This window comes from Hypomesus transpacificus, chromosome 5 (genome assembly GCF_021917145.1).
Source record: "Hypomesus transpacificus isolate Combined female chromosome 5, fHypTra1, whole genome shotgun sequence".
In the NCBI taxonomy this organism is placed as follows: domain Eukaryota; kingdom Metazoa; phylum Chordata; class Actinopteri; order Osmeriformes; family Osmeridae; genus Hypomesus; species Hypomesus transpacificus.
Genome location: NC_061064.1, coordinates 4,016,975 through 4,041,208, shown reverse-complemented (window position 1 = coordinate 4,041,208; position 24,234 = coordinate 4,016,975). Strand labels below are relative to the sequence as shown.

Sequence of the window (24,234 nt, the reverse complement as noted above, 5' to 3'; positions counted from 1 at the left end):
GAGGAAGCCCATATGATGTCTGTTATGACCTTGGAACTATAATTCCTTTGGTGAAGGAGAGTCAGACCGAGGTAAGCTTATGGCAGGAGGAAGGAAAATATCTCCAACTCTCTCATGCAAGGATAGCCACGAGCCATTTCCATAATGTAAATGAAGGCTGCAACCAAAAGCAAAGGCAAATGCTGCTGAAAGGCTGAGAGACAAGGCTCTATGGAAAATGTTATGTGACAGGAACTGGGGGCTAGCACAGACAGCCATTGTGAGCCACTGGAGAGAGAGAGTGAGAGAGAGTGAGAGTGAGAGTGAGAAAGAGAGAGATAGAGGGAGGGAGGGAGGAAGAGGGGGAGGAAGAGGGGGAGGATTTCCCTCTCGTAAGAGCTTTGGCATCCGAGGGGTTCCCTCAAATGAGAGGAATCAGAAGGCCTTTTGTGGTCGTGCATTTGGCTTCTCTTACTGTACTCTCTGGTTGTGTCAAACAGACTCATACACATACACACGTCCTCCGCCAGTCCCAATCTGGAATTCACACATTTCAAAACAATTTGCACTCCGCTGCATGAAGATGCTGGCCCTACGTGTCTGAAAACCCTTTGTCTGTTAAATGCGACATTTCTGAGTTCAGAATGTTAGGCGACAATCTGCAGGAGAGTGGATTGGATGGTGTGTGCTTCATCCTGCTTGGTCTGCAGCCATGGTCAGTGTAACTGGTAGTGGTGTGTGCATGGGGTTATTAACAGACCAAAGGGGGCGGGGTCTTCAACCTCAGGACCACAGAGAGGTCAGGGGTCAGACACAACCAGGCTGCACTCTGATGATGTCACTGTTCTTTTGCACCTGTGTTTGACCAGCGAGCCGCCCGTAGCCTCATGTCTACAGTCGACATGTAAAAGTTCTGAAAGTTACATAGGGTAAGCTGCATTTGTTCTAAATAAGTTTGCTGTGAGAGGAGCCCAGCTGTGAGTTGGACAGAACTGGAGCACCTTGTTCCTGTTATACCTCTCTCCCAAACCTGTCCTAGTCCACAGCCTGTGCACTGCAGACGGCCTATTTCAGCTGCTGCACATGACTCACTGCAGTAATGTCACAGGTGATGAGTCAATATGGTGCACTATAGATTTACCATTCCATTGGTTTGTCTGAACCAAACTAGGCTGAATGTTACCACACCTGATGGGCGGTTCCTTTAAAAAAAACTACGACTAAGACAGTTTCCTTTATTCACTTTAAGATGTAGGCTACAGTGATTTTCCTCCAAAAGAAAATATGTGTTTGGATGTGTTGTTAAATGTCATTACTAGTAGTGATCAAAATATTACAGTGATCATAAAACTCCCTGCTAAGGTCATATGCTGTTTCTGTTCAGAAGTGATAAAGTAAATGTGTCTGCAGAAGCCAGCTTTGCTCAAAGGATGAGGTCGAAAAATCCACTCAGGTAATGTGAGCCAATGGTAACGCAAGGGAGTGCTCACACGCGCGAACTCACCAAAGAGGCGGTCCCTCCCCAGCCCCAACACAGCACACCTTCTAATTCTGATGAACTAGGAACTGCGAGCTTATCTTTGAGCAATAGCAGAGTCGATATCAGGGAACCGTAGGTTGTCTACAGCTGAAATCGTCTGCGAAGAGGCAGGTGACTGTCTGCGCACATCCACCTCCGCTTGGCAGTCTGAAAATACATCGGTGGACATTTCCTGCTGTTCCATCTTTATTGTCATTTTAGATGTTGCTTAAATAACTACATGCCTTTCGATTTAATTGTTTAGTCAGCCGACATGGAAAACGCGCACACTAAATCAGCATCGGAAGTTCTAGAGAACTTCGGTGTGAACGAAAACACTGGACTGACACTTGAACAAGTGAAAATCAATTTAGAAAAATATGGACCAAACGGTGAGTGACATGAACGTGATGTTTGATGTGTTGGCTTAAATGTGTTGTTAGTTGGAAAGAACTGATATCGATCTGCCAATGATCAGAGTATGAAGTTGGGGAAATTATTCTTCTCATCAAAATTTAACCAGTCTGTAGACCTGTACCCGACATCGAAATGTCTGTTAAAGATTTTCACCTACAATTTCGCACAGTTTGATTCATATGTCGCACCTGGTTTCATTCTGGCTCTGCACAAAGTTCGGGCAACGCACGACGCACTCAAACCTAATCTGAATGTGCCGAAATCGACCATGAGGATGGATTTTTTTTTTACTTCACTGTGTATTCAAGGTTATGAGCTAATAAATTACACTTTGAATGTTGAGAGTGTTGAGTAGCATAAAAAAAATACAGAAACATAAGTTGGCACGACGTGATGGTCGTATGATGCCATAACTACTGAAGTAACTGGTAGTGACTGAACTGGAAACATAGCCAGGGCCCTAGCCATCCTTCTAATTTGCATCAGTCAAATATACGGACGATTGGCATTGTCAAATGTAGGTCTATAATGTAGTAGATAATATTATCTGCTAAAAATGAGAACCTGCATTTTTTTTATTTTTTTTTGCCAGAGGCAACCATGTATGATAAGGAAGTGCAGACATGACATGAAAACATCATAGATTTTAAATTGAGTCGGTAATAATCTGAGGTTCACATTGCAGTGCAATAATTGTGAATGTGAGCTGGACCTTCGATATATACCTTTTATCTAACTAGACCATTAATAGTATTTGTATAATATTTCTTTAAGCCACTTAATTAGGGAACACCAGATTGCAATAAACACCAGTTGTAGAGCCAGCTATATATCAAGGGCCATGTGATGAAAACTTGCAGAAAATGTCCAGGGCTGTTCACCGAGTGTTGCATGCAGACAGTTGAGCCGCAGCAGAATGTGTTACCTCATGGGGTTTATCAAGCACACAACAAGTCGTCTTGCCGTATGTCGGTAGACAAATGTGCTATGTGTATATATATATATATATTTAACTCAGCCACCGTCAACATTTACTGCTGTCCCTCAGGCCTTGTCATTTGCATGTGTTTTGGAGCAGCGCACAGCACTGTCAGAGTGAAACAGCAGCCCTTTGTTGTAACGATCAAGTGTACCCACAGGCCTGTGATGACTTCATGGAAAAAGCAACGTCTTGTTGTAGATAGTGTCTCTCTTGCTTTTAGCCGTGAACTTCCTGCCTGTGCGAGTGCATAGATAAACGCCGGAGGGAATACCCTTTCCTCTTTTGGCTGGCTGTTCAGTAAACCAAGCTGTACTCCCAAGACTATAACACATTAGAAACCTGTCTTTGTTTTCTGGTTCATTCGCACAGGGATGTGTGCACGCAGAATGCTTCTTCCTCCTCTCTGAAAAAAACCCCAGCCTTTGTAGTTGGCTGCGTACAGTATGGGAGTTTGGTGTTAGTTGCAGTAAGCTGCTGTTCAAATGCTGTGTGTGGGTGATAGCTGTGTGAAGGGGGCCTAGCTTCTTTTGCTCTGACAAGCGTACACATTAGTTTCTCAGGGTGGCAGGAGTAGTCTCATTATCACAAGAATCACGACACCAACATGGCCAGGAACATCATGTCTGACCTGACATGGATGCACAGTGGGAGGCAGAGTAGAAGATTGAGACCCCCCCCACCACCACCACCATTTGGGAGGGAACCATTCCTCTGGAGCAGGACTGTACCAACCTTCCTCTAACGTCCACTGTATACGGTAGCGAAATCCAGGGAAAGATATATGGCATGCCAGCCCCTCAGACAGAGACATAACATTCCTGTACGGCAGCGGGAGGCCTTTTACACGCCTCGTCTGCTGCTGGAATGGAGCGTCTGGGCCTCTAGGAGGTAGGCCCGAAGACCCAGAGAGAGAGGGGACCTCAGGCTACTATCCTCTGGAGCGTCTGGGCCTCTGGAAGCGAGGCCCGAAGACCCAGAGAGAGAGGGGACTTCATGCTACTATCCTCTGGAGCGTCTGGGCCTCTAGAAGCGAGGCCCGAAGACCCAGAGAGAGAGGACCTCAGGCTACTATCCTCTGGAGCGTCTGGGCCTCTGGAAGCGAGGCCCAAAGACCCAGAGAGAGGGGACCTCATGCTACTATCCTCTGGAGCGTCTGGGCCTCTAGGAGCGAGGCCCGAAGACCCAGAGAGAGAGGGGACTTCATGCTACTATCCTCTGGAGCGTCTGGGCCTCTAGCAGCGAGGCCCGAAAACCCAGAGAGAGAGGGGACTTCATGCTACTATCCTCTGGAGCGTCTGGGCCTCTAGGAGCGAGGCCCAAAGACCCAGAGAGAGGGGACCTCATGCTACTATCCTCTGGAGCGTCTGGGCCTCTAGGAGCGAGGCCCGAAGACCCAGAGAGAGAGGGGACTTCATGCTACTATCCTCTGGAGCGTCTGGGCCTCTGGAAGCGAGGCCCGAAGACCCAGAGAGAGAGGGGACTTCATGCTACTATCCTCTGGAGCGTCTGGGCCTCTAGAAGCGAGGCCCGAAGACCCAGAGAGAGAGGACCTCAGGCTACTATCCTCTGGAGCGTCTGGGCCTCTGGAAGCGAGGCCCAAAGACCCAGAGAGAGGGGACCTCATGCTACTATCCTCTGGAGCGTCTGGGCCTCTAGGAGCGAGGCCCGAAGACCCAGAGAGAGAGGGGACTTCATGCTACTATCCTCTGGAGCGTCTGGGCCTCTAGCAGCGAGGCCCGAAAACCCAGAGAGAGAGGGGACTTCATGCTACTATCCTCTGGAGCGTCTGGGCCTCTAGGAGCGAGGCCCGAAGACCCAGAGAGAGAGGGGACCTCATGCTACTATCCTCTGGAGCGTCTGGGCCTCTAGCAGCGAGGCCCGAAGACCCAGAGAGAGGGGACCTCAGGCTACCATCCTCATGCATCGCGACCGTTCAGAGTTAGGACCGATGGAGGACCTGTTGATGCTGTGCATCGCAGGCATGTTCAGTTCAGAACAAAAAGCATAAAGTCAGGGCATGTGCTTCATAGTGTGGTGAGATGTGGTTTGTACCTCTGAATTGGGGCTGCTGTGTGCGTGTTCTGGTTCCATGTTGGGGTCAAATTACTTGTGTGGTTATGGCTTTGTCTGTAACCTGACATGTTCAGTGACAACATGGCCAAACTGGATACGTACATGAGTTACGTTGTAGATACTTTCTTAAGTGAAGTAGAAGGACTGCATTTCTAAACGTTTCTCAAAAGCTTTTAAATAGTTAATGTCCTTTATTTTTCCAGCAGTTCTGGCCTGTGTTACCTCTTCTTTTATCTTTGTTCAGGCAATTTCATAGCATGTTTTCAGTGAGCATTTATCAATAAACCATTACATTTCAATTTTCCACATCTCACAAGACAGATGGAGTGATAAGCCTGGACTCTATTTCTACCCTGTCAACCTCTGTGTTTGGAGGAACTCTGACATATGCAGCATGTTTTTAGAGTGGGAGGTGGTCCCACTTCCAGATGGTGGAAAGTTGGCCAAACCCCACAATCCCAATGACCTTTGGACAATCATGGGTGGGGGAGGGGGGGGGGGGGAAGTGACCTTCTATCCTCCACATCATGGCCCATTAGGCTCACTCTGAGGCCAGGGCTTGATGGGCCTACTCCAAACACACACTCACTTCTCAAACATGGCCTCTTCTTAGGCATGAAATGGACGATGTCGTTCTTCCGATTTGGTTTGACACAACTTGACTGCTGATGTGATCTGTGAGTGAGCGTCGTCAAGGAAGTGGTGTGTCAGGTCTCCAGACGCACTGCAGCGAGGATGTTTGTGCTTTGAGAACATGCGGTGTGACTTTCTTGCACCTCCAGCTTTCACTGAGGGAGGGGGGTCACAAGTGTCCTCTGGGTCTGTGTCAGGCCAGCGTCCTGGGGCCTTAAAGGTGGGCTTGGTGGTTGATTGGAAGTACGGGAGTCTGACGTGATACGGTAAATTCGCTGTCAGAGCCTCATGTACTGCAGGGAAGCATTGTGCAATACAGCACACATCTTCATACACATACTTTTAGAAAAAGGAGCACCCCTACTGTATTGTATGTGTTGAATCACTTCCTGTAATTGCTGGAGTTGGTTCAGTCATGACTTGACTTGGCCACAATAAGAAGTTGACAGACCCGACAAACGGCACGGTAGAATGGCTTATCTCACTTCCTGTTAAAATACTATTTCCCCCCTCCCTCCCTACCCTTGTCTTGCACACTATTTCTTCACCCTCGTTTTTCTGGTTTAATTTCACGACCACAATGCAATGCATTGTCTCTACCGTATAGGTGCCAGCAACGATTTGGAGTCTCGTCAGAGGAAACGGGAGAGGCAAGTTAGCAGAATGCCTCGAGTCCTTGGGGCTCCTGAGGGCTTGACTCACTTCCCTCCTCCAGTGGCGGTCTGTGTGACTGCCTTGGACGCACAAGGCTCTGTGTCCTGGACCCTGTGCTCACGTGTCGCTCGTCTTCTCATGCCCGCCTCCCAGCTGCACCGTCCTCATGGAGGGGTGTCGAGTCAGCGAGCTGGGATGGAGGATGGGCGTGGTGGGTGTGGTTTCTCGGGGTGGTGCTTCTCGAAAGGAGTCTTGCCCCTTCTGGTAACCGTTGTCACATCTCGCCCCAATAAGCACAGATGCACGTGTGGTGTCACAGACGTTTTTTTTCTTTCTTTTTTTCGTTCCTGCACATGCTATTGACATGCTGTAGTTTCATAAAAGATCCCAGTTACATTTTCTGAAAGCAAAAATGGACCCACGTTATAAATCATGTTGGAGTGCAATAACTGCGTGCCACCAGTGCACCCCATTAGCAGGGGTTTACAGTGTAACCAAGTCAAGTGTCTCAGAGACTCTCTCTCCCCCTGGAACAGTCTTTGGTCTTACATAAGGTTTTCCAGCAAACCACCCATTCAAGCAGCCGTGTATCCAGGAAAATAGCCTCACACATCACCCAATACCAATAATGACAGCCTCTTCTGAAACAGTCTCCTCCCAGGCCAGGGGCCTTGGTGTGTAGGGAGAACTTCTCTGGTCTGGCTCACACACAGTTGGACCTTGGCTGTGCGGTCTTCCCTGATCCAGATACCAAAGCTCTTGTAAAGCTGGATCAGAACACGATCCAAACCCCTGCTTCCAACCCACAGAGAGAGAGAGAGAGACGGAGGGTTTCAACTCGACTGCTGCCCAGACACTCGACTGGCAGCCATTGGCTGGATGCAAACCTAATTCTGGCCTCTAAAACTCAGAGTGAACCCTATAAATAGATGATTGTTAACACAGATATGTCTCCCTGCCAGCCAGTCTGATTGATGACAGAGACAGACTAAAGGGTTTCTAATGGCCCGCGGAGGGAGTCTGGGCGGGCTCTACCCCTGACAGCTAAGGCCTCCTCTGGCTCCGCCCAGTCGGGGGGGATGCAGAGTCCTGTGAGGGGAGATCCAGTGACAGAAGGAGGAAGTTCCGTTCTATTGAAAGTCTTATCAGGTTTCATCATCGTTCTCAAACTTCCTCTCGTGAAACTGATCAGACATGTTTCAGTGTTCATGCAGAGTGAGTCAGCGAAGCTCGCTGGAGAAGCTCTGTACTGTGGTGCCATCACTGGTGTGTGTTGCTCCATATACAAGGTTTGGAGTGCTTGTTAGTCTTTGTGTCTGTGTGTGTGTGTGTGTTCAGATGCAAGAACTGTTGGAGAAGCTGTTTTGTGAGCTGTGCATGCAACAGCGGTGCCATCCCTGGTGCGTGTGTTGAGCACCATGGAAGCTGTGTGTGTTTGTGTGGAAGAGACGAGTGCCCGGGTGTTAATCAAATGTGGGAATGGCGCTGAGCGTTTGATAATGACAGAACATCTGGACCGTTGCCGTGGCAGCACACCTGAGACCGTGGTGTCATCAGTGGGCGGGGCCTCGGTCCTCCTCTTCACATCTCCATATTAGTCATGATGAGTGACTCAACAACAGAGACCCTTCAGCCCCTTCACTGACCCTGGGGGGCTATCCAATCATCCCTAACCGCGGGCAGTGAGTCACACACGCGCGCACACACTTCAAAATCAGATTATACACCTCCAAGAAGAGATTATCCCCGTAGACTTGCATGTTAATGAGGGAATAAGTGTCGTCGTTCACCAGGGCTCTATTCCTTGGCAGTCCCCTTCTCTTCCCTCCCATCCAATCAGAACGCATCCACACCGGTGGTTGGACTTATCAGTCACATTTAGCAAGGCTAATGCATGCCAACCTTCCCAATAGGAGAATACATTACTAGCGAGTGGGAGTCTTTAGGGGTCACTATTACCATCATGGCATTTCTACATCTGTTTTGGAATCCTTCAGAGAGATGACTGGACTGGTTAGACCAGGCAGGCAGGCAGCCAGCAGGCACGCAAGCCCAACTGTCTCGATGTTCCCTGGTCTTTACTGTTCCGTCTACCACCTAGTCCTCTGGCACGCTCGCTAGTTTAATGACAGTAGCTTGAGTGCTACAAGCTGGGGCTTCTCATTGGCGTGTGTCAGTGACTGGACAGTGTGGAGTCAGCGTTGGTCTCCAGGCAGGGTTGCAGGTTAGGGAGTAGAGACCGGTCGGAGCGGTGGGACACGTATCAAGGCCCTATGCATTGCATAACAGTTATTCTGGGTGAATTTCGACAGGCGTTGGCGGACTTACCCGACGAAGCGCTGTTTTTTCCAGTGGCGTCCACACGCCAAGTAGCCATGGTAACTCTTTTGAAAACGTTCACATATTTATAGGCCTGAAACACAGTCTGTTGTTACTGCGCTGCTTTCCATATTATGGCATGTTTGCTTTACAGGCCCTGCTAATGATTTGAGCCGTAATTCTTTAAAGGGCGATATTAAAAAGGCAACGTCAACCAGGCCAAGGCCTATGTACGGGCGGTTCTATTGTGAAAGCTTCTGTATGATCAGATGGGCTCTGTGTTGATAGATTGGGGGCAGGAGGGGGGGGGGGGTTTCCTGCTGGGCCGGCCGTGGATATGACCCCCCCCCCCCCTCTCGCCTCCCCCCTCTCCACCCTTCTGTTGTTGGCAACCGTATCCAGGAAGTGTCTCCCTGCTCTCTGTTCTCACTGCTGGTGTGTAAACAGGCTGGCTCCTGTTTTCATTGTCTGTACAGCCAGGTCAGTGAGGGAGGGAGAACTAGAGAGTGGAGAGACACACACACGCGTTCTGTAGGGAGAGCAGGGGGGAGAACAGAGAGGCGTGGTGAAGTCAGTCGTCAGGAATGTGCTCGGGCAGGCCTGGGCTGACACAACCCAGATGACTGCGAGGGAATCCTTGGCTCACGGTTGCGCGGGGAACCCCGTTCAACCCCTCTAGCCCTCCCTCTCTCCTTCTCCCTCTTTCTCCCTCCCCCCCTCTCTCTTTCTCTCTCTCTCTCTTTCTCTCTCTCTCTTTCTCTACCTCCCTCGCTCCTCTCTAGCAGGCCTGTGTTTGTCCCAGCCCAGGATCTGCAGCCAGCCTGTCTGCCATTAAAACATCACCAAACACCAGAAGAGGCTCAGAAAGAGGGACCGTGTCAGACTGGCAGAGCATAGAAAATAGCAGGACCCATTTCTACTTCACACACACACGCACAGACACACACTGCACATTCAGAGAGAAGAACCAATTGATAACTTTCATATGCAGGTTTTAAGTTTCATTCAGATGATGATGAGTCATTATCGGTTATTAAGGCCCAGGGTGTCAGGAATACAAAGTGGTAGGCTAATGGATAACGCATTAGTCTAATAGTGTTGTATTTACCAGTAGAAATTGAATGCTTTATGAACTCCGGAGCTGTTTTGTGATGAAAGTGTTATCGTGGCCCACTCTCTGCCTACTCAGATAACATCATCAGAGCAGGGAAATAAGAAGCCTCACTGTCCTTCAAAGCACAATGTACGCTTTGTACAATGCATTATTTTAAAACTCTGACAAAAAAAAACTGTTCAATTAAGGATTATTTAACTTGAAATCAAAACACATTTTACTTTCCTAGGGGCAAGATGGAAAGTTTGCTGGAGAAATGTCTGTTCTTGTTTCTGGTTCATTTGACACTGAAGATCGTAAGATCATAAAGCCCGTTGTGTAATTCCACTTGTCACAACGTTCTAGTATTTAACTTTCCATCGTGGCATGTGTGTGTCCGTATGGTGCGATTCCTCTCTTGGGGATTGTTTTTGGAAAACCGTTGTCTCCAGATTCCCAACCTTCCACTCCCCTGCCTCAGGGCTGGTCACGCTTGGTGTCAAGCTCAGCCTCTGCTCACACATCGCTTCTCCATGGGTTTATGCCATGACTAGGTCAACTTGTCATCTAAACTCTACAGCTCTTGGAGCCAGTATATAAGGAAGTAAGAAGTGAAGATACAGTATTTATGTGATTGGTTTGATTGTTCATCGAGTAAAGCTTTCAGCCAAGATGACCAGTTTTGTTTTGTTGTATGGTGGATGAGGTCATTTGGCATGACGCTCTGAGGGGCTGTGTGACAGTGGCTGTGTGACAAAAAAGTGTGTCTTTTCGACTGGTGATCGGGCTCTCCTGGTCCAGGTTCTGGTCCTGGTCGCTCTTCCCAAGGTTTGCTCGTGGGTGGTGGAGCTGTCTTCATATGGGCCAGAGGCACCAGTGAGCTCTGATGCAGCTCCAGCCTCTTCACCCTGGCCCCCTCCCACACACCTCCTGCTCTGCATCGCCCACACACACACACACACACACACACACACAGGCTGTGATGACTAAACAGCAGACTTTTGCCACAGCCTATAGCCCAGTGTATAATAACTAGGCTTACTATATGTCTGAACTGCCATCTCATCAAAGCTTTACATCATGTTCTTTAGTATAAACCAGAAAAAAACCAATCGCATTTAATACAGAAAGAATTAAGAGATGACAATGACCCGGATCCCACTAATCCTTATTTCAGAGACGGCTTGTGATGCAACCCCCCCCCCCCCCCCCCCCCCTTTATTGGATATTTAATCATAAACTAATCACCAGGATTCTGCCACACTGTGTGTACATGTCGGAGCATTTGAAAGCCAGGCGAAGTTAATCAAATGTATTAACTAGACTTTGTCTTTCTCTCTCTCCGCCTCATTCCTCTGCGGCCTGCTGCATCGGCTGACACTGACAGAGCTCCCAGCTGAAGAAGGTAAATATTGATTTTTCCAGTGTGCCGTACCTCCTCCTTGTACAAGCTGACAATTAGCCCTAGCCCAGGATGTGTGTTGACTGAGGTAAACCCAGAGCGTATACACCCAACATCCCACCCATCCTGTCACACACGGTCCCTCTGTCAACACAGGAGACCATCGACACACCCCGGACTGTCTTACCAATGAGATTACCGTGGTAGGAGTTAAGAAAGGTCTGTGTTTGGATTATTCAAGAGTGTGTTTGTGTGTCTCTGCAGGCAAGTCCCTGTGGGAGCTGGTGGCCGAGCAGTTCGAGGACCTCTTGGTTAGGATCCTCTTGCTTGCAGCCTGCGTCTCTTTCGTAAGTTGTCCACCAGACAACCGGCCAAAATGTCATTGCTTCTCTCCTGTCTGACTCGTGTCTCGTTCATAATGCATGGAGCTCACATCATCATTGCTCCTCTTCAACCCACACACATAACCGTGCCCCTGGCCCGGAGGATGAAGGTTTCCAGGACCCCTTCACAGTTTCATATTGACAATGCAAAACTCTCTTACAGCTACTTCTCAAGGACAGGCAGTGTTCAGTGCTTGTCAAAAGTTTGGAAACATCCAGTCTTTTATTGAGTGATTAAGATCATGCATTTAAAAACAAGGATGAACAGGTGATGCATGTGTCTCTCCAAAAACTGCTCAAAGGCGAGGTGTTTCCAAACTTTTGATGGGCACTGTACGGTGATGTCGGCTGTTCTAACCATGTGTAACAACCATCACAACAGTACCATCATTTTTCCTGGTTCTGGAGAGCATGCTTTCTAATACGATGCCTAAATAGTGACCCCATTTCTGGCTATAGTGGAGGGTATGAAGGGGTGGGGTGGATGGTCTGGGGAATCCTGACTCCATAATGACTCTTTTCCATCTATTACTGAAACTCCCCAGTGCCTCAGGTTGGAATTATGCTGCTATTTCAGGAGACGGAAAAAAAGTATTAAATTGTATATGATACTATATAGCAACTCTAATTGCTCATGTTTTTAGCCTGCCTTTTAAAAAGTGGTAGGGTTTTTCACAAAGTGCTGTTCAGACGTGGGTTGCAGTTGTAGTGTGAGCTTAGAGTGTGGGTTTATTTTTCCTTATGTAATTTGGGCTGCCCTTACATGTCATTGAAATGTGTTGTTTACCGTGGAACCGAGCCCTTGTTCCATTCCACTGGTTTACAGAACCTGCACATCCTCAACAGCTCTGGCCTCGTTCTCGCCTCTCTCTACATCACGTTGCGTGAGTACTTAGGAGAAAACACAGCCGAACATCAAGCACCAGAAGAGCACCTCTGACTCCCAAACCTCCATTGCTCGAGCACACAGAATGACCAGACGTTTGACTTTCCTCAGAAACTCCCCGCACCTGAATCACCCACCCGGTGCCTTATCAAACACACACCTGTTGTTGTGCTTCCCACCCTCTTCAGCGTCGCCAGGAGCAACGACTTGACTTTGTCCTTGATCACAGGGCAGCTGTTTTTCTTGGGGCTCAGATGCGGTTAGCCTAGACGTGTGCCCTTAGAAGGCCTCACGCGCTCCGGCCCTTCTCGCGGGCTCAGAGGGACCGACCTCCGGAGATCTGCGGTGCAGGCGAATGCAACTGATGGGGCGTCAACCTGGAACTCATTTGGGTGTCAGTTTGAATAGATTTGACTGGAGGTACTGAGTTTATCCTGGCTTTTTGCATGGCTTGAGTGTAATGACACTGGGGAGGGGGGTGTGGCGTCAGTGTGTTATCATTGGGCTGGTCTTTCTACATCACCCAGTCTGAGAGACCAGGAGCAGTGAAGAAAAGGGGCGAGGTGTTGAATCTACTTGTCTGGCATTTCCACACACAGGATCAGATTTTTTTTCCCCCCAGTTTTTCCATGTCGCTGGGTGAGTGAGGGCGTCAGAAGTGAACGGCTGTGCAGGAATTGAGCGCAAAAGTCAAGTGGTCATTGCATGAGACCTTCCGTCTCCCTTGGTCTCTACGTTTTTTGGTGAACAGACTGCATAGTAACCAGACACAATCCTTACATGATCTCTGTTCTTCCTGGCTTGTGTTCCCTTGAAATGGTACATTGTTTGGACGCCTGGGTGCATTCAGTCATGACAATCCATCTGTTTGTGTACGAGGTGTTCAGCCAGTCGTTTGATTGCAGTGGCATACTGTGTGAGTGGTTGTGAATGTGTCCCTCATTTGTTACTGTTGTACAACTGTGGAACTGTCCGTACGTGAGACAAGACGTTCACCTGAGTAACTTTTTAGTTACAGAGTAAGGTTTTTAAAAGCCTTAATACTAAGACTTAACAGACCCTCCCAGTGTGTCCTTAAGGCCAGTTTAAACCTGAGTAGTTCTATTTCATTCCCTCTTTGTAACTCCTGACAGTAAACGAGGATCACTCGCTAAGTGCCCAAATTAGCTTTGAAACCCCAGTGTGTGGTTTTCGGCTGGCTATCCAAAGAGCTGGGATCAAGTCGCCTTCCATCAATATTCTCCACACAGAGGGGAGATTTGCAGCCGCAAACGACCGTGAATGATGAGCTATCGACCGGGCTCGAGCCGGCGCTTATCCTGGTGCTCAATACATGACGTGGAGAAACCACTTTTCTGGGATCTGGTTAAGCCCCTCCTGTTATCTCAAATGATGCATCTCTCTCTCTCCTTCTGTCTTTTCCATTTCTCACTCACTCTCTCTCTCTTTTTTTTTCTTCTTTTTAGCCATTTCTTGTTCGAGCCAATTTTCCTTGTTTTTCAAAGAAAATTCGTAGAACTCCGGTTGTGTTTCTCTGACCTCACAAACGCCTGTTAACCCCTGAAACAAACCATTGCTCCCACGACGAGGCTAGTCTGTCCAGAGGAACCAGATTGTCCACATAGTAAACAAAGCCTTCGTCTTCTGGGTGATAAGTGCATGACAGGAATACTACAAATTTGAGACCAACCCAGTCCTAGGTATTCTTTAGGTTAATCTTAACCTGCTTTCTAAATATTGAACTGAAGCTTGGTGAGGAGGGACTTTTGTATCCTTGGCTTATCTGCAGACAGACAGAACACTGATAATCTTATGTAGTCAGACCAGGTGACTCAACCACCTGCTCTGTGTATGTGCAATGTTAACACGCCTCAGCAGTTTGTCACATTACATCTGCAGAACATTGATAATGTGTTTCTCTGTGTGTGTGTGTGTCAAACTTGCTGTATTAACAATATAGGGCTACTACTGTTGAAACCTCCATCCATCCTCTCTGTCCCACAGTCTCACTCCATCAGTGAATGTGCCCCTCGGCCATTGAGGCACCCGTGTGCAACAGAAAATGTTACCTTTTCCTAATATTACGCTTCATTCATTTCCTCAAACCGACAGTGTTGCCTTTTTAGGTCTGAAGGAGCCTTTGTTTCCAGCGAGCACCTGTATATACTGTAGAGGAATTGGACCTAGGCCCTGTCACAATCTTCCATGGCAACAGTCTGTCCATTGTACTGGTTGGCTGGTTGAATAGAGCAGGCAGTCAGTGGAGCACCAGTAGCTTTAGCCTGGTGATGTTATCATCCAGGACCTTAAGCTGAGGCCACTGGCTCACTAGACTACACCCACAGCAATGCACAGCTCGAGGAACTTTTGTTCATTCTCCCGAGGTCACCTTTGCAGGATTGCACTTAGCAGTCGAGGGAGAACTGCATGCTTTTCAGAGTTTTCTCAGGACTAGGAACAACCTTTGCTGTTGTCACTATAATGTGTTTGACAGAGTTTTTCAAAGTGAGCAAATGAAAGGTAAATGATAATAGGAGGGCCTTATGTTGGCAGAGAAGATTCTCACCTGCTGGATCCTGTGTGTGTGTGTGTTCTAGGTGTTGGCTTTGTTTGAGGAAGGGGAGGAGACCGTCACTGCCTTCGTTGAGCCTATCGTCATCCTGCTCATCCTCATTGCCAATGCAGTGATCGGCGTCTGGCAGGTGAGCTGCTTATATGTTTTTTTCCATTGGAGAAGAGCTGGTGTGGAGTGACACTATATGTGCTGGATATTTATGTCTGATCCCTTTGGTTGCTGGTATTATATGACAAGCAATAGACCCAATCCACACATCATGAGCACTGTTTGCTTAGCAGTCAATATACATGTCGGCAGGACTTTATTGTTGTGCTGCGGATACCAAACACCCATCAATGTCTGCATGGAAACCATGGATTCCACCTAGAGTTCTAGGACAAGCACCTCTGGAGTTTTTGCAGATCCTACATACTATAATATACACCTTACGGTGTACATATCCACCTCCTAAAAGCCTGTAAAAGTAAATCCTTTACTAACCTTTGAATGTCAACAATAGACAAGCGTAACCATAGAACCCAACAGTTAAGTGCAACCTAACCTCCTTTTGCTGGAAACGAAAAAAAATACAAATAATAATGTGTGAATCACACTGGCGATTCGAGGGAAACAAAAGGTTTGAGCATGACTTGGCACACACAGCCTGAGTGGCATGAGTGAACCAGTGAGCTGACCCAGACCTCCTGCTCTGCCTGCCTCTGCTCCGTCCCCCAGGAGCGAAACGCCGAGAACGCCATCGAGGCTCTGAAGGAGTACGAGCCGGAGATGGGGAAGGTGTACCGGATGAACCGTAAAGCTGTCCAGAGGATCAAAGCCAGGGAGATCGTCCCCGGAGACATCGTGGAGGTGGCAGGTGAGCTGCTGCTCCTCACCGGTGCTGTGAATGTCAGCCTTCTGCTCGGTTCACCCACCTGAGGCCTCTCTGTTCCCCTTCACGCTGTCTGCCTTAGTGCCCGCACTAAGTAAGGGCGAGTGCTACTGAATGTACACACGCACGCATTACTGTACACACACTCAGGAGTGTGACGCTGCGGGCCACTGGGACTGGAAACATCACTGGAATATCTCAAGCTGTGTTACATAAGAGCCTTTCATCTGGGTCTACTGGTGCCAGGGCCACAGGTGTGTGTGTGTGTGTGTGAGAGTGAGCGTGAGTGTGAGAGAGAGGGGAAATCTGTAGTCCATAGTGGCTGTGGTTGTTTCTGCATTTAGAGACCCATTTAAATTTCCGCAGCACCCCCCTACGCATTTCTGAACTCTTCAGTATTACCACCTGGATGTTGCTAGGTGTTTGTCAGCTTCCCTCTCACCCTAACAGGTCCTCCTACACACACACACACTCCCCCTGCTGTTAACTCACTCATGTGTGGGTAGATTCCTCTAAAAATAGGCTTGTTGTTACTCTGATTTCAGTGCATCTGTGTATGAGAGACCCCTTTTCAAGTCACGGCGCACACAGACACGTAGACAAATGAAAATGATTTCATCATCAAAGTGATTAGTGTTTGTTTGGGTAGACCTTGACTTTGCCTTGCTAATGATGTCTTTCAGAAGCAACGGAATAATATCTTGAGAAATGGAGGGAAGAGAAGGAGGAGGAGGGAGAGGGAGGAGGAAGAGGAGGGAGGGAAAACGCAACAGAGAGGGAGCACAGCATTCATTCATAATCACGACACTGCTTGGCAGTCACGCCACGAAACAGAGAGGGAAGGTGCATGGTCTGAATAGACAATGAGGCAGATGGAAGGTTTTCACTTCATTCAGGATTCAAGAATGAAATTCTCGGTGGATGTTTTTTTCTTTCTTTTTGGAATCTCTTGAGCTTTGAGTCAAACGTAGACCAAACTCCAGATGAAGCAGCGTTTTAACAGTTGAACACACTGAACTGGAGGGGAATGTGTGCTCGTTTGAGATCAGGAGGGGACAGGGGGGAGAGCCCGGTTGAGGGAGAACGTAAGCGGTATGATGGGGGGTGTACGTTACCTGCAGCATCACTCTAAGAAACAGAAGCTCTTTGTTGGTGTGTGTGATGCGTGCCTGGAGGCTGTGCATGCGTGTGTCTGGGCTACGCTGTGACAAGTCCACATTCCTACACCCCCCCCCCCCCCCCACAACACACACAAATCTCCCAAAGCATTTCCCACATACACTGAGGAGATGGCACACAAACAACAGACTTCCATGCAGGCCCCCCCCCCCCAACAACCAATTACCGTGGCAACAAGACTGAGCCCACATCAACTGTGCTGTCGCCCTGGTGTAATGGTGTTGTTAATCTCTGACGAGCTTCATCGAGAACTTTACTTCTGTCTGAGTTTCCCAGACTGGGCTGTCATAGTCTTCCCCAGGCTATCGTTTCCACAGCTAAGGCCTAACCCTTGCTAGCTGCTGTTTAAATGGGCCGTGGCTGTCTGTCAGGGTCCCAGAGGTCAGCCTACCCTCTACCAGAGAAGATCTGGACACTCACAATGGACTTGACAGTTCCCAATCCCACCCAGAACAGTACCTGTTGGCTTCTGAAAGCATGGGAGGACACTGCCTTGCACTCTCTCTCAACCACTTAGACATGCATATAGACACACACACACACACCGACAAACCAGGACTGTGGGTTCAGACCTTGGAAAAGCAGCCCTCCTCCAGGGAAAGAGTTCATCCATGGACCTGGGCTGCTTTCCATCAGTCACAGCGACAGGCGCGCTCCGCTGCAGACACATCAGAGTGAGAGCTGGCTGCCCCTGAATGTCAGGGGGGATGAATGGAGTTTCTCATAGCAAATCTGTCATGGCAAGTGGAAATGGCTGGAGCTCTGGTCTCAGGGAAGCTGTTAGTCTTTCACTGGCGGACTCGAAAGGGGTTAGGGGGGCGAGAGGCGAAGGTTGCATCCTACTTATAAATATAGCCTCGACCGTGTGAAGGTATGGGATGAGAGTTTTCAGAGGTGTGTGTGCACTCAACCGACCACTGCGGATTACCTGGGTGCGAGTGTTATTCTAAGGCCTTTCACGGAGCATGGCATGGTACGTAGAGCAGAATACCCGCCCCTCCTCTCCATCATCATCATCTTACCCCCTAGCAACCTTGAACAACCTGTTGAACAACAGGAAACAATTTGGCTGTGGGTAAAAAATGTATCCCGCCCCCTTCGCATTCAGAAAAAAAAGGGCTCAAAAAACAGTGCTCCTCTGAAACATGCTGGCATTTGTTGATGAAGAAAACGATTTATTTATCTATGTACTGCCTCTTGTTCCTGTTTCCCAGTATTTTTATCTACACTAGGATTAGTAAGTGTCAGTTCCATGTGAGCTCCATGCCAGGGTATAGAGCAAGCTCTGGAAAAGTAGCCAGTCCAGCACAAGTGCCTTTGAGTAGATAGAAGAAAAAAAAGTGTATATATTTACGCACAACTTTCCAGCCTACCTCCGCCCGCCCGCCCGCTCATTGTCCCTGGTGTGCCAGCCAATGTTACAGCACAGTAATGATTTGCACCTCCAGTGGAACTTTCCTGGGGTTTTAAAAAGATGGAAACGCTCCACTGGATGGGGTTTCAGGAACCAAGACGGCCTTAATTGAAGGCCTGAGGAGATGGAAACCTGGGACGTGCTGCTTGGGAAACACCACGGCTGTCCTGCATGTGAAGGTGTTCCCCCTCGCCGGCGTGCCAAGCGTGGAGAGCTGGAACATCTTCACGACTGCATGTTCCACTGGAGCTTCTGGTCCCTCAACAGGAGTTTCACATGAGCTTCGAAACGGGGAAGTCCACTTCCACTCATGTAACCACGGCATGTACTGCGACGTACTGTGTATAGCAGTTATACGTAACACACACTTGCTGCGGAAGTCAAACTAAAATCAGATAAAGCTGCTGTGCTGTCAAACCGATTTAAGTTGTTGATGAGGAGGGTTGACCAAACGGTTTACTCTGCTTTCATTGTTGCCCAGAAAAAGCATTCTCCCCTAGCTCTCTGTATTAGCATTTAGATAGTGTCTGGGCCAATTCAAACAGATTGTGCGTGCGTGTGAAAGCCAGGCTGTTGCCCTCTGCCTGCCCTGCCCCCTGTGGGTTACATCCCACTCTCACGTCCACACAGTCCCCTCTCCCTTCATCATTCTTCTGGAGAAGCTCCACATTAGTGTCAGAGATAACGCGCGAGAAAGTGACAAACCTGGAGAAATGTCAAGAATCATAACGACTACTAGACAGAGAGGCAATTCTTGGAACTTTTTCATTTAAGCCCTACTTTGAAAGTGGTGAAAACAATTTCAGAAAAACCTATTATAATGTGGGTCTCTATTTATGGTCCCCCCCGCCCGCCCCATGACATCACTCAAACCCCTGTTTTCTCACTCTTGGTGTTGTGTCACTGATGAAGGAAAGAGGTTTCTGTTTTTTGCTGACAGCATGGAATCATCTCTGCTTCCCTGTCCTGATTTGACCCTGGAAGGCGTTCAATGTCGTTCATCTTGAAGTGGAAGCAGCAAGTAGGGTTTAGGGATTAGATGGTTCAGCACAACAATGTACCTCAACGCTTTAGTGTGAAATATGAGTTTAATTCACTGTGGGGTGGAGGACGCCCAGTATATGGGCTGAGGCAAGCTTCCCTGGCCTGCCTCTTGTTTATGTCTGTGCGGTGAGAGGTTCTGAGAATCCGAGTGGGCAATTGATTGGTTTGGACTTCTTGGTGACTCGATCAGAGCTTTATTGACACAGTTGTTTTTCCGGAGAGCGAGCCTGGTCTTTCAAGGCAAAGGCTTGGTTGTTCCTTTTCCCTTTCTCTAAGCTTTTTGGGGGGAAATCTCGATAGTCATTTGATTCTGTGGTCGCTGATTGAGTGGTCAACTAAAGAACGGTGGGGGGGGGGGGGGGTTACGGGGATCGTTTGGCGGTTTCACGCTCTTTTTTCCTCTTTCCTTTGTGATTCCACCACCTGCATAGCCAGACACGCTTTCCAATAGTTCATTCTAAAGGTCGCACACATTCTCTTCCTTCTGGTTTCCATCTGTTTCCACTCCCCTTCTCTTTGATTTTTTTGTTGTTGGATGTAAACAATTGTTTGTCTACAAACCTGTCCCCTTCGCTAACCCAAACGGCTGCTGTTGTTGTGTCTAGTGGGCGACAAGGTTCCTGCGGACATCAGGGTGACCTCCATCAAATCCACCACCCTGAGAGTGGACCAGTCCATCCTCACAGGTACATTTACACACAGTGGTACAGTCCATCCTCACAGGTACATTTACACACAGTGGTACAGTCCATCCTCACAGGTACATTTACACACAGTGGTACAGTCCATCCTCACAGGTACATTTACACACAGTGGTACAGTCCATCCTCACAGGTACATTTACACACAGTGGTACAGTCCATCCTCACAGGTACATTTACACACAGTGGTACAGTCCATCCTCACAGGTCACAGGGTACATTCCTCACACAGAGTGGTACAGTCCATCCTCACAGGTACATTTACACAGAGTGGTACAGTCCATCCTCACATGTAGCTCTGGGACTCATTGAGGAGCCAAGCTCCTTTTACTTCACGAGTGTGATAATCTGCTGAAATCCCCCTTGTTTGCTGCGTGTGTAAATGACTGTGACCCTGTGTTGGCTCCTCCCCTGCAGGAGAGTCTGTGTCTGTCATCAAACACACCGACCCTGTCCCGGACCCTCGCGCCGTCAATCAGGACAAGAAGAACATGCTGTTTTCTGTAAGCTTCTCCGTGTGGCTGGGGGCCATGACTGTTTGGCCAGCTCGGTTCTCCTCTGCATGTGTTCGAGCCAGCATTCCACAGGCACAGACGTTGTGTGTGACATGGGGGGTTTGTCTGTGACTGTCTGGCTTAAAGTATTTCAATTAACTTCTGACATTGTTATTCTCATTCCTTTTCTCTCTTCCTTTTCATATTCTCCTCCTTCCCCTCCTCCGCTCTTCTCCTCCCCTCCCAGGGCACCAACATCGCTTCCGGACGCGCCATCGGCATCGTGGTCTCCACCGCCGTCTCCACGGAGATCGGTAAGATCCGGAACCAGATGGCGGCCACGGAGCAGGAGAAGACCCCGCTGCAGCAGAAGCTAGACGAGTTTGGCGAGCAGCTGTCCAAGGTCATCTCCCTGATCTGTGTGGCCGTGTGGGTCATCAACATCGGACACTTCGGAGACCCGGTCCACGGGGGCTCATGGGTGCGCGGCGCCATCTACTACTTTAAGATCGCCGTGGCGCTGGCCGTGGCCGCCATCCCAGAGGGCTTGCCGGCCGTCATCACCACCTGCCTGGCCCTGGGCACGCGCCGCATGGCCAAGAAGAACGCCATCGTCAGGTCCCTGCCCTCCGTGGAGACCCTGGGCTGCACCTCCGTCATCTGCTCCGACAAGACGGGCACCCTCACCACCAATCAGATGTCTGTCTGCAGGGTAGGTGGGACCAGAGGGAGGGCGGTATATAATAATGATAGTAAGAGTAGTTATTATATTAATAATAATAATAATAAGCCTTTATTTATGTTGCACATTTCATACAAGCTAAATATATGCTACTGTGCATGCTATTCCATCCAAATGTTGAATATTTCAGTTTGTTTGGTGTCTGGATGTTTGTGTTCCAGACACCCTCTGCATTTCTGCAGTGTAAATGATATTATGCTGTGTGTGAGTGTGTGTTTGTTATAATTGAGTGTTGTGCAAGGCTGAGGTAGCTCCTCATTTAGGTGAGCCTGATTGACATTTCCTTCAAAACACTTGGGAATGTTTTGCCTGTGTGGTTTGTGGAAAGGGGATAGGTGGGGTTAAGCGTTTGATGGAAACTCCCTGCAGCGGTGTAGTAATGTTGACTTTCGTCGGACGGCCTTTGGAGCGCTGGCGTGTTGGTACAGCTCGCAGCGGTGCAGAGCGCGTCCGTGTTCGGTGTCCCGGACCCACCTGGCACGCTGGGCCGACTCCTCCCACATCTCAGACTGACTGAGCATTCCTTTACATAAGGTGTTGTGGATCATGGAGCGCGCACACTGTTAACCTGTCTTTACACACTCTCTTGCTCTCTCTCACTTAGACACACACACACACACACACACCTGTTTTAGGCTGGTTAGAATGTTCTCCTCCTCCTTTACCCTCACCACACCACTGCCCACTTGATACACACACACACACAAACACACACAGGAAATGCCAAACCTCCTGTTTGTCTCTGCTCCCAGAAATCTGACACCAGGCTTACTCACAAACACACACACACATATATACAAACGTTGGTTAACTCCTTTTACCCTCACATTTACCATTTGACCCCTGACCTCTGATGAAAGCAGCCCCCTCTTCCTAACCCTGGCCACATGTCGAGCCTCAGTCACAGGAAGGTCACACCTTCAGCACCTCAGATGCTGGAGTGAAAATCCCCTCTAAAGTCAATGTTGTGCTTGAATGGAATCAGTAGCCGAGAACAAGCCTGTTTATGGGGGTTTGGCTGAGAGTACTGGCAGTTTAATGATTGTGTCTGCGGGTCATAGGGAGTATGGCTGCTTCGCGCCGTCTGTGACGGTGCGCGGAGGAACAGTCAGCGCGTGTCTGGACATGACTGCCGCTTTGAGGGTTTGTCTCTCTGCTCAGACCTGCAGGAGCGAACTGCGGGTCACCTGTTTGTGTGTGTGTGCGTGTGTGTGTGTGCGCGCACGTATGTACGTCCGCTGGTGGTGTTGTTGTTTTCCTATAAAGCGGGCTAGTCTCTTTCCCAGTTAAATGTGCACTACCCACACTCAAATGTCCATCCCCTCACTCAGTCACCCCCCCCCCTCCCACCACCTCCCCCCTTCTCTGTGATGTGTGGCAATAGGGAGTCCCCGCAGAACAGAACAGGGTTATCTGTAAACTGGCCCTGGGAACCTACAGGAAAGAGCCTTGCTCTGGTCAATATTTACCCTGGCCTCGCAGCTCTACTCCCTGGGCTGGCCTTGTTAGCTCACTGCTGCCGGGAGATAAAGGCAGACACACAGAAGCACTTGCGCACACACACACACACACGCTCCTTAAATAGGTGGGTTTCAGTATTTTCCTTTCCATTGTCTTTTTGAGTGATAGGGAGGCAATTTCAGAGTTGCAAACAGAAGCTGTCATTACAATTTCGGTTTGAAAGGAAAAGTGTGTGTGTGTGCTTGTCCGACCGTTTATATCTCTGCCCCAGCCTTGAACCGACACATTCATCGCTACGCTGTTACTGTTGGGAGGAAACCAGCGGCTAATATCCTGTTTCCTTGCCATGGGGATATCCCCTGACATACAGAGGGAATCCCTCTGTGTCATAACACCATGGTTCCTCTGCACACAGGGGACGGGGGAATCCCTCTGTGTCATAACACCATGGTTCCTCTGCACACAGGGGACGGGGGAAGCCCTGCCCATGTCGCGAGCAGCACCGTCCAAACCACACGCCTCACCACAGTGAATCAGAGAGGGCAAACTGCAGGCACGGCCGTAAAAAAATTGCACGAATCACGCGGTCGCCCTGTTTCCATGGAGACCACCGATCACGGAGGGAGAGGGGGGGGGGGGGGTTCAGATGCGTTCCTGCATCTGAGGGGCGCGTCTGGGTGGATTAGAGAGCGATGTTCTATTTGGGAATTTGTGCACTGCTGTGTCACGGTCACACGGAGAGGGGGAGACTTCCAGGTTGTTCTGGGAGAGCGCTGTGTGTTGTAGAGAGACAGAGGAGCAAGAGAGAGAGATTTACAGCCTTGAGGAGCCCTCCCAAGCCCTCATCTCTCCGCATTCTCCTCTCTCAGAGAACACAGCGTCCCACTCCAGTCTGGCCCTCCACCACACACACACCCAGGGGCAGGACGAGGCAGTGTGACAAACATTCTCCTCCAATCTGCTATCCCGGTCCATCTGTCCTGTCCTCGGATACCCGCTACCTCTGATGAGAAAATGGCCAGACTGGCAGTTAGGTCGTTTCAGACGTTCCAGTCGTTTTGGGACAGAGGCCTGGACAGAGGCCTGGACAGAGGCCTGGACAGAGGCCTGGACAGAGGCCTGGTTCTGGCCTGGATGCCGGGGGCTGATTTCACCCAGACGTGATGCAGTACAGATGTGTGTGTCGGTACATGGCTGTGTCTGGGTCAGAGGAGGAGGGGGGGCTGGGGCTGTAAACATGGAAGCAAAGGCTGCCCCGCCCTCTGGAGAAAGCTGAGCCGCGGGACCAGCCACTGTGGAGGGGAAACAAGGTTTTGTTGGACGGCTGCTTCATTAATTCTTTAATCAGCCAGATTTAATTGAGTCTCCGATTGAGGGAAGCCAGGCCGCCAGGGAGTACTTTCCTGTGTGTGG

At 49.2% G+C, this 24,234-nt stretch overlaps 2 protein-coding genes across 3 annotated transcripts in view; both read left to right on the top strand.

Annotated features, from left to right (window-relative positions):
- The first annotated feature begins 1,540 nt into the window (after positions 1 to 1,540).
- On the top strand, positions 1,541 to 21,600 carry atp2a3 (ATPase sarcoplasmic/endoplasmic reticulum Ca2+ transporting 3). Of its 2 annotated transcripts, XM_047020546.1 has the most exons (9): positions 1,574 to 1,626; positions 1,764 to 1,890; positions 11,057 to 11,074; positions 11,336 to 11,418; positions 14,938 to 15,042; positions 15,633 to 15,771; positions 20,029 to 20,109; positions 20,542 to 20,627; positions 20,866 to 21,600. In XM_047020546.1, exons 2-9 carry the CDS (start codon positions 1,773 to 1,775, stop codon positions 21,583 to 21,585), a joined length of 1,350 nt encoding a protein of 449 aa, XP_046876502.1. In that variant the 5' UTR covers positions 1,574 to 1,626; positions 1,764 to 1,772; the 3' UTR covers positions 21,586 to 21,600. The 2 variants fall into 2 exon arrangements, with proteins under 2 accessions (XP_046876501.1, XP_046876502.1); XM_047020545.1 differs by having other exon boundaries at positions 1,541 to 1,890.
- A 2,235-nt stretch (positions 21,601 to 23,835) lies between these two features.
- camkk1a (calcium/calmodulin-dependent protein kinase kinase 1, alpha a) overlaps positions 23,836 to 24,234 on the top strand; it is a 15,169-nt gene continuing 14,770 nt past the window's right edge. The window contains 1 exon segment of the mRNA XM_047020933.1: positions 23,836 to 23,981. Within this exon segment, the coding sequence (XP_046876889.1) occupies positions 23,836 to 23,981 (146 nt within the window).